This window comes from Malurus melanocephalus, unplaced genomic scaffold (genome assembly GCF_030028575.1).
Source record: "Malurus melanocephalus ecotype Western Australia unplaced genomic scaffold, MMel_1.1 scaffold_636, whole genome shotgun sequence".
Lineage (NCBI taxonomy): Eukaryota > Metazoa > Chordata > Aves > Passeriformes > Maluridae > Malurus > Malurus melanocephalus.
In genome coordinates, this window is record NW_026623868.1 from 271,757 (window position 1) to 282,420 (window position 10,664).

At 39.8% G+C, this 10,664-nt stretch overlaps 1 protein-coding gene across 1 annotated transcript in view; it reads left to right on the forward strand.

The window, feature by feature from the left end:
* The window catches only part of ZNF532 (zinc finger protein 532), a 30,231-nt gene extending 19,999 nt beyond the window's left edge, over positions 1-10,232 (forward strand). The window contains 5 exon segments of the mRNA XM_057383497.1: positions 1,291-1,453; positions 3,401-3,679; positions 7,100-7,212; positions 7,543-7,690; positions 7,951-10,232. Of these exon segments, the coding sequence (XP_057239480.1) occupies positions 1,291-1,453; positions 3,401-3,679; positions 7,100-7,212; positions 7,543-7,690; positions 7,951-8,445 (1,198 nt within the window). The 3' untranslated portion in view covers positions 8,446-10,232.
* Positions 10,233-10,664: the final 432 nt, after the last annotated feature.

The window sequence follows — 10,664 nt, forward strand, 5'->3', positions numbered from 1 at the left end:
AGTAAAGTACTTAAGCTACCATGGAAAAGAGATATATTCAGCTCTTGGTGGTTTTAGAGAGTTACAATTTTTGTATGTGATAAATTCATAAATGCTGGAATTTTTTTGCAGCAGATTCGCTACAGATCTGCAGCAAAAGCTTCGCCACAGAAAGCAGGACAATAGCACATTGATCATCAGAGGATGCTGTGTAAATAAAACATTTAAGCACGTGTGAGAAACTGGGACCACTTGATACCACAAAAAATGTGTCTTTCCAGTTAATATGAAGAAGTGTACTGTTTTTCATTTGAAATTACAGGACAGCTTAGACATGGAAGCAATGTTCTCAAAACATAGTGCAGAGTGATCCCTAGAGCTCTGGAACAATGCACAATCAGTGATAATTACGTAGGGGGATATGGAAAGGACTGGGAACATTCATAAGGCTAATGAGAAGATTTAGCACTTTAGGAGGCAGGAGATTTTGTGGCTTGATTTTTAAATGGAAAGTTACACTTTAGGGCAGGGGAAGCGACTTTTGCTGTACTGAGCACCTGTGGTCAGGTTTGTTTCATTTTAGAGAAACTTTTCTGCAGCACTACAGATTAGATGGCTTAGATTTCTCTCGTCCGATGATCTGTGGTTAGAACAGATCTGCCCCTCAGAACAGGAGGCTGATGGACCTAAGTTCACAAGTCACATGTATTCCAAGAGACGAAGAGTTTGGTGGTGTCTCTATATTGCTATGACAGATTCATAAAGGCTTGGAATGGCAGACCAGGGAAATCCTGTCCTGTGCTGTTGGAGCTTCAAGGCATTGACAGAGTACAGCCTTGGCATTCAGGAGTCTCAAAGGCATGGATATTGCTGAAAATATATTTATCTTAAAGTATGTTACTAACTACAATTGAATGAATCACTCCCTTAAAACATACTGCTTTTGTAACCTGGAGTAGGGCTATTGTCCTTTAACTACAGTGTGAGTTCAGAAACTGAAGATGTTGAACTTTGAAAGTATCCTGAGCAGATGTTGGTGTTACAAATGTAACTGGCACATGCTGTCGATTTCTGGCTTCTTGTTTGCACTTTGTAGTTTTTTTTTTAATTTTTCTGTTTCTTGTACTGCTCCCATATTTTGAAATTGGAAGATGTTTCGAATTAATTTAATTTTAACTCTTTTCAGGCAGTGTGAAACAATTGCTTAAACATGTCAGATCTTATATGTGGTGAGAAAAAAGTTAACATCATGATTCTTGCAAATAGATAATCAACGTGACTGACGTTGTTTTATTGTACTTCTGTTTTTAGAATAATATATAAATGCTCTATGTGTGACACTGTGTTTACTCTACAACCTTTGCTCTATCGCCACTTTGATCAGCACATTGAAAACCAGAAGGTGTCTGTTTTCAAGTGTCCAGATTGTTCTCTTCTATATGCACAGAAACAGCTTATGATGGATCATATCAAGGTATGTAGGCATCTTCTCTTGTTTCCTTCATAGATACCATTTGTCTTGCAATATAAGCTGTGAAAACATGCTGTGAAAAGGCACGGAATAACAAGAGGGCTGCTGAGAGAGACGTTAGTAATTCTGAGGGGGTAATCTGTGAATATTGTTCTCAGATGTTAAAATGTTGTATTTTGTCTGGTCTTCACCATAACTGTGATCACTCAGTCAGCTTTTCTGTGAGAATGTTGGTTTTGGTATACTGGGAATATTTGAGCTAGTTTGATACTAACAAGTATTGAGCTTTATTTACAGTATTCCACGTATTATTCCAATTGTTAGGAACTGAGATGCTGAATACATCATAAAATCAAACCTTGGATGTTAGAATTCACCAGGAAGCAGTAAGTTGCTAGATGCAGAGGTTACTTGTGTGTATTCACATATGCATATGAACACATATGATACCTTGATAAAACTTACAAGTRGATTTTCTCATAAACACCGTTATAGCTAAAGATTCACAGTGATCCTTGGAAGTCCTGGTTTTAAGGATCAGCAGCCCCCTGGCTATCATTTGTTAGCTATGTTTGAAACATTTCCTCATGTCATACAGACCAAAGCTGATTTTTTTATGCCTCCTCCTTTACTACACACCTGCACTTCACTCTTAGTTGTTGGTCTTCTGCACTGTACTTTCTGCTAACAATTGAAGGGGGTTAATTACTGGCTTTTCTTCTCCTTAAAAGCTGTTAAATCAAAGAACATGTTCTACACTTGAGGTTGATACTTGCTCTAGGGCCAGTGGGTAGTCGCAAGAGCCAAAGTATTTATGAGAGAACTTGTTGCTGGAGTATCAAAATGATACTCCTATATTCTCAGAATCAAGAGTGTATTGAATGGGTTTTACCTGAAGGAAAAATAATTCCATTTGGGCTGGTTAAACATATCCTCTGRAAGAGTTACAGTAAGGGTCAGTAGTTGACGGGACCAGAATGCTGTCACAGTAAAGGATGAGTCTTTCAGCCATGGCAGACTTTGATTGTGAGTCCCTGTTCAGCAGTGGATTAGCTCTGGGCTCAGTCATCCCTGCTGGCCCACAACCCTCCTCATTTCTGCTGTGTCCACATCCATATGTGGAATTTGGATGCACAGCTGAAGCCCACCAGCTCTTCCTGAACAAGTCACCTTGTTGGAAGGCTCGGGTGTCACACCAGCATCCCACACTGGTTTGGAAATGGGGGAAGGAGTTCTTTCCTTCTTACTGATTATTGACATAAAGTGCAGACATAAGTCCCTGAGGAAAGCTTCCCACCAAAGAGCTTCAGGGGCTGAAGAACAGCTGGTCAGATCCCTCTGAGCTGCCTTGGGGACGTCAGCCCCACACACCTTGGATTCTAAGGGTAGCATGGTAGCCCTAAATGAGGGTGCTTATAACCTGACCATGGAGTAAGGCAGGGCTTAACCTAGCCTCAACATAAAATAATGATACATAATTATACTAAATAATTATACATAATAATGATACTAAATTACATAGTTGTGTGATGTTTCATACCAAGTCAACGTTTGGTCAGTAAAAAGGCCTTTCCTTCTTGGAGAACTTTAGTCACATAGTCTGAAATGAGGGTGCTCAATGAATATGTCAGGTAAAGTAGTAAAGCAAGAAATTAAACTTAAGATAAAGTAAACTTAAAGTACTTCTTGAGCCCTTTCCCCCTCCCTGTTAAACTGCAACTTAAACTTAACCTACAAAGTTAGTCTCTTATTTTTTTGTGAAAATACCTACAGATGGTGTCTCTTACTGGTTTTTGTTAGGTCATGCTAGGTCTTGCCTTTACTTAATCCTGCTTCTTTAAGAATGTGATCTGATGATAATCGTATGCCAGGGTAACTGAAGGCTTCTKTTTGAGTACAAATGTGTATTTCTGTTAGTTTTGTACCTTTTTTTTTCTTCTTTTACTGTAGTCAATGCATGGAACTTTGAAGAGTGTTGAGGGGCCACCAAATCTGGGGATAAATCTGCCTCTCAGTACTAAACCCACAACTCAGAACTTAGCAAGTCACAACAAGGAGGACACGAAATCTGTCAACGGAACAGAAAAGCTGGAGAAGAAATCTCCTTCTCCTATAAAGAAAGATGAACCTAAAAAAGTCATTAATCCTGGCTGGACATGTTGGGAGTGTGACAGGCTGTTCACTCAGAGAGACGTTTACATCTCCCACATGAGGAAAGAACATGGAAAGGTAAAGGAATATATTCAATTATAAAAAAGTGAATTAAACCTGAAATGTGAAGTATTTGTTTCTAAATTTTGTTTATGYTTTTGCAAATAAAGTCCCATCATTATTATTCTCTGTTCTTAGATCTACTTCTTTTTTTTTTTAGCTTTGGCTGCTGACTTTTTTTCCATTTCTACACAATGAGAAAATGTACTTAATTGTAGGCTTGTCAATTCAGTACCAATTTTTTTTGAGGATGTAAAGAGTGAGAGGTATTGCTGTATTTCATCCAAGCCATCTAATCTGATCCAGGTTCTTATTTCTTCTTTGTGCCTTCTCAGTTCTCTTTCTTTAAGGTGGTGTGGTGAACGTGGCAGTGCTGGGGTAACAGTCRGGCCCAGTCTTAAAGGTCTTTTCCAACTGAAACRATTTGATTCTGTTCTACTCTGAAGTTCAGTGCCTGGTTAGTCTCAGGGAATGGAGACTTGTCTTGTTTTACTGGTGCAGTGAGCACCATTTAAAGGCAGACACATTCTACAGTTGAGCTGTTGCTCTAATCTTACAGTTGTAGGTTCAGCTGAGTTAACAAGTTGCATGTTGTATTTAAAACAGCTGTATTTGAGCTATCTGACTTGTGAAATATGGGAATGTTGCATCCTCAAGTCAGCAGAGATTGATGTTCTTCCTGCATTCAATAGCATTTGCAGTTAAATGAAATTAAAAAGACTGGCAGGCTCCAAGGTAGTAGTGACCCTGCTTAGCTGTGTTTGAGACAGGCTGTGGCAGGCTCCAGCCCTTGCTGACCTGTGGCAGCCACCTGCCAGTCAGTCTTCACCTTCTCTGGCTGCTGGTGGCAATGCTCTGACTCTTTCCCCAGCTGGCAACCAGGAATTAAATTAACGTACTGTGCTGCACTGCAGCAAAAGAGCAGGACTGAGAGGCTTAACAGGCTTATTTCGTCTAAGTGAAGGAGAATCACCCCAATTCAGCCCATCGTTTTCAGGATGCTAATGTGCTACAATAAATGCTAGCACATTTCCAGAGGTTTCTGTTACAGTTATTATCTCTAAAACTGTTCTGCAAATGATTTTATTCTGTTTATAAACGTTTTATGGAAAAGCTGAAAATGCTGAACTACTGAGTGTCATCTTCAATTTTCTTAGGAAAACTTCAAGCAAATAGCACCCCAGAATTTTTGCCTGCAGTAACTCCCACACCATTCCTTTAGCTTCCTGCTGCCCAAATATTAATTCAGCAGTGCTTTTAGTGGCAAGCAGAAATTAGTTTAAGACCAGATGCATTGCACATTTATGCGATTCTTAAAAACAAAGCAGCACAACCTCCCAATGAAACTGTCACTTGAGAGTGAACTAGAGAGCRATACTCAGCCTGATTCCATCCCCAGCAAAGTAGCCAAAGGCTGCTGGCATGTTAAATAAGGTTAGTAACACATCGATAATGCTTTTTAAATATTAGCTTTAAATCCCTGTCTTTCTCTCTCGGCTGTTTATGTGCAATGTTACCTCAAGAACAGCCATGATTATGAAATATTAGGTAATTGTTGCACTCAAATCCTGGCCTRAAGGCCTTTTTCATGCTTATATTCCGGGGCTATTTTTTATCCTCATTCAAGGGGTTCCTTGAATAACTCAAAAGGCAGATATATATTAAAATGAACAGAGATCCAACTCCATGTCTTTCAGAAATGGGGGATGCAAACCAGGTGCCACCCTGGTACCTTCCCAACCTGTCCAAATTTGCAGTGGTTGTTAACTGTCAAAAAGACTGTTGAAAAACTAAACTTTTGTGAATCTATTTTATTATAGAAAAGACTAGAAATGTGCACAAGATAACCAAGTATGTGATATTGGTCTAATAAATAGAATAATTAATTTATAGTCTMATTTTCTTAAGAATGATAGGTATGGGTTAAATGCTCCCATGATTTTAAATGATCCTTGAAGAATGATTGTTTAAAACTGTAACTAAGCAATTCATGAGCTATTAACAAAATCCATTGTCATGCAGGGTAATTGAAAATAATTAGTTTAAAACTTCTAATTGCTGCTTTTGCAGGACTTGAGTGAAAGAGCTGTAACCCCTAGCTGATCGTTGCTGGATTATGCAGAGGTATTCACAGGAGAGGTATTGCCATGTCTATCCTCTTTGGACAGATCCTTGAGTTTCCAGCCAGCCCTTACTGGGAACTGTCTACACAGACAGACTGATTCACAGATTTTCTGTATCCTCTTCCTGAGGATCCTGAATGAAGGTGAGCCAGCTGTAGGGTAGGAAATTTTGTAGGTACTTTAGTGTGACTCTCTGCCTGATTGTAAAAAAAAAAAAAAAAAAAGTTACCAGCCCAGACAAGGGCTCTTTCAAAAAAGCCTGTACAACTCCTGTCTGAAACTGGATCATCAGAAACCTGTCTGCCATCCAACAGGCAGGCATATGCTGAGCTTCCTAGGACTTGTGTGCAGATGTGTTTCTACGAGAGGGCACATTTTCTAAGCATTTCTAAGTGAATTCCAACTTGCTCRTTGATCATCCTCTTCCTATCAGGGCAAGATGCTGTACAATAGATCATGCTGCACTTAATTACAGAACTAGTTTTTCAGTTCTTTTGAGTTTGGCTGCCATCGCAGAAACTAATGCATCCAAAATCGTATTTGAGTCTCTGGAGTCTCTCCAAGGAATTTAGAACAAGTGTGGTGTCACAGATGGCTATCCCAGGCTATGCCCCAGTGCTCTGAGAGGATCGGGTCGTGCTGAGCACCATCCTCATCCTGCTTTTCTGATCACAAGCATGATGTCTTTGCTCAGTGCCACACAGCTATGACGTGTGACTGCTCCATCCTTCTCAGCTTCTTCCTTTCCTTTYTCCTTCCACTTCACAAACTGCTACATACACCCCACAGAATTTCCCAAAGAGATGGCCCTCAAGTTGGCATCAGATCATACCTCTCATTTTATCATGACTTTTTGGAGCCCTGTTAGTGTGTCAGTGTCTGTGCGGGTCAATTTTGGTCTTTCTTCTGTGCTCTTCACCCGTGCCTGTATGTGGCTGAGAAGCTCCTAGTCAGCAGCTGAGGACATGGTTTGGTGATGGGAGGGGAAAGCAAATCTCTCATCCTACTGCCTTTACTAATGCAGAAATAGTCCACTGATCTTCCCTTCTTTAGTGAAGGAAATTCTCTTCACCCATGACACCAGTTTACAACAGGGGACATGGTGTGTGTGTAGCTCATGGTGGCTGCACTGCTTTGAAAGAGTTTCAACTCTGACTTGTACAGTGTTGCTGAAAGGGGGGGGGCACCGTGTACATGAAGTACGGGCTCAAAAATGGGTAAGTGATGTTTATTTCCTATTATCAAAAAGGTTCAACACATGCACCACTTTTGCTGAGCCTTTTTAATGAAAGTCTCTCTCTTGTTTTTTTTTAAGCAAATGAAGAAGCATCCTTGTCGACAATGTGACAAATCTTTCAGTTCATCCCATAGTTTATGTCGGCACAATCGTATCAAGCACAAAGGCATTAGGAAGGTTTATACATGCTCGTAAGTTCTGCTTTTATTTATTTAGAAATGGAATACAAAAGCCATTGTCARTTAAACATATTTTCTTGACTATGTAAGAGCCAGTGTCCCATTCATTTAGATGCTCAGGACAGGCCAAACTAATTAGCTGTCCTACCTGTAGAAATGTATCTGGCTCCTGAGAGGGCGTGTAAAGTCTATAAGCACATCTGAAACTTGGTTGAGCTGAGCATTTGCAGTTCCACCTTGGGGAACCTGGTTTTCAGGAGTCTCTCAAATATACAACCACTCTTCTAACCTACAAAAGGCACTTGTTAAGCAKGACACTTGAATGTGCGTGTGTGTCTGCAGGCACTGCCCAGATTCAAGACGTACTTTTACCAAGAGGTTGATGCTGGAAAAACATATTCAGTTGATGCATGGCATTAAAGACCCTGATGTGAAAGAAATGACTGAATCTACCCATATGGAAGAAAGGGAAGTAAAAGAAGACACAAAGGTAATAAATTAGAAGAGTCATTCAGTCACTGGGAGTGATTTTTTTTTGTGGGTATATGTTCAGGATCTTTAAATAACTGCAGGTATTTTGATGCCATAAATGTCTCATCTTCTGTGAAGCAGAGCCCCAAAAGTAYTATCTATCAGAGTTGTTCTAGAATCTGCCAAGGAAAAGGTTCTGACATTTGCAAGTCACAAGTACTTWTGAAAAGAATTGCATATTTATGCTTCCATGATACACCATTTCTGTCTTTTGGTTAGGTTCCTAGTCCAAAGCGTAAATTGGAAGAACCTGTAATGGAGTTCAGACCTCCACGAGGTGCAATCACTCAGCCATTAAAGAAGCTGAAGATTAATGTTTTCAAAGTTCACAAGTGTGCTGTTTGTGGCTTTACAACAGAAAATCTTCTCCAGTTTCACGAACATATTCCTCAGCATAAATCAGATGGCTCTTCATACCAATGCAGGGAATGTGGACTCTGCTACACATCTCACGTGTCCCTTTCCAGACACCTGTTCATCGTACATAAGCTGAAGGAGCCTCAGCCAGTATCAAAACAGAATGGATCTGGGGAGGATAATCAGCAAGAAAACAAACCCAATCATGAGGATGATTCGTCTGACAGTGTGGCATCGGACCGAAGATGCAAAGTGTGCGCAAAGACTTTCGAAACGGAAGCGGCCTTAAACACTCACATGAGAACACATGGCATGGCCTTCATCAAATCCAAAAGAATGAGTTCAGCTGAAAAGTGATCAGATTATTTGGCATGCAGAAATCTCGCTCCACATTGGAATACTAATGACATTTTTGCTACAGAAAGTTCAAGGTATAATAGTGTTAACAGTACTGTTCAGGCTGTTGCAATATATTCTGCATAAAAGTGTCTCCTTCACCTCATTGTCTATWCCCTCAGAACCATTGAAGATGTATTTGAATTGAAAAGAGTTTGTATATATTTAACTAATAATTTTTATACTCTTTTGTTGTATGTTTGTATCAGTATCTAGTGGAAAAAAATTGCCTTTTTTCTGTTTTGGTTCTGTTCTTTTGAAGTAAGTTTCTTTAAAACACAGTTCTGAGTGCTGGGGCAGTTCCTTAGGTTCTCTTAAACTGTTTTTTGAATGCTTCTGAAACAAAGTTTAGCTAATGGAAGTGCATCAGAAGAACGTGCTAGGAGGGAAAAGGAGAGAGGAAGCAAGGTAAGGGGAGATTTTAAATTCTAAAGAACTTGGGCTTCCAGATGTCTAAGGGAGCTTTTAAACTTTCTCTTACAAAATATATTATTTAAAAAAATAGAAGTACCACTGCATGGGTAAAATGAAGTGCTGATTTTTAGGTGGCAACACCAGAACATGTGCACATCCCCTAGAGTGGTAAAGTACTTTTGAAGAATACAATTGCACAACTGTATGTATCATGAAGTGATTTTTTTAGGTTATCAGGTGATTGTGATCAAAGCTCAAATTGTTACAAAAGGGCTGGGCTGCTCTGGATTGAATAAATAAGATGTAATTAGAGGAACAGGTTTATAATGATGATGTTTTTTGTCATGTAATTTATTAAACATATAGAAGTGAGTACACAGCATTATGTATTTTCCTTGCTGGTTATTGAAAGAAAATCATTAACCCTTGCTACAGTGTTTGGGATTTACCAGCTCCACATGCTCATGCCAAATGTTCTGGTGCTCAGTGTCATACACAGCCACAGCTGGGAAGGAGCCAGCCCCAGCCAGGAGCATGACTGGGGCTTGCAGCTTTAGCAYAGGCCCTGCAGAAAACTCCTGTTTCAAACTCCTGTCCAGCACCACTACTTTAGCTTGCACAAGTTCAAAAAGGTACCATACTATCCCTTGCAGATAAAGAGTTCTCTGTGAGAGTATATTTTTAGTTTGTTTTTGCATTTTATACCTTATATGTATCCCTACAAAAAAAGAATTTTGTACTTTTTTTTAAAACAAAATGTGTATATATAGATAGCTGCATGATAAACAGTAGTAATTGTTGGGTTCCTTAAAAGTCTTGCTGCTGTCAGATGTTACTATACACTATGTCCATTACGGCTGTATTAAACACATTTCATATGTAAATAAATGTGGAGCATTTTGCCCTGAAAGATTTGTGAGATTCTGTTATTTATCATTAAATTCTGAAAGTTTTAAAATTTGAAGTGTTTCAAGGAATGTGGATCCTCTCAGCCACTTCTGTAAMACTTCTTAATCGTTCTGGAAATTGTGTATCAGATACATTAGTTGTGCTCTCCTCATCCTCATTCCTAATTTGGCTTCTGGGTAGATGCGTGTTAGCCCATTTATATTACTGGCACATCGAGTGCTTATGAGGTAGCTCATCCTACAACACGCAGTGGGCACAGCACCTCAGTGTGTGCTGGCCACTGCCACCACTGCCCTTCCCATTTAGTGGATGCCTCTGAACACTTGTTTGTTGATGTGCACTGTCAACTGTACAACAAATGAGTTATCACTATGCAGAATGGTGTTTTGTATACAGTGAAGAGATAATAAAAGTTCAATTTTCACAGCCAGAACTAATACTTTTCTTTTTTCTTTTTTTTTCACTGTCTCACACCTGCAAGTAATCCAACAATGTAAATGACATCATGGACCCAGGCCACATGCCAGTGTGTCACACTGCCACTCTGCCACATGCATGTTCCCACAGGAGTTGCCTGCACAGCCATGGAGTGCAGCCCAGCTGCTTGCCTGTGGGCTCTTTTCAGGTCTAACTGGAAGATCGATTTAACTCTCCTGCCAGTAATCTCTTGATAGGTTTAAGGGACAGAGGGTCTTGAACTGCCCCATAAGCTCCAGACACAATTCTGTGTCAGAACTGACATACCTCCTAACAGGAGGATGATGTCATGAGAACCAGGAGGTGAACAGGATGGTTTAAAGGAATGTTCTTTAAAATACAGTGGAAAAGGCACACATCTCAGTAGACATGCCTACAGG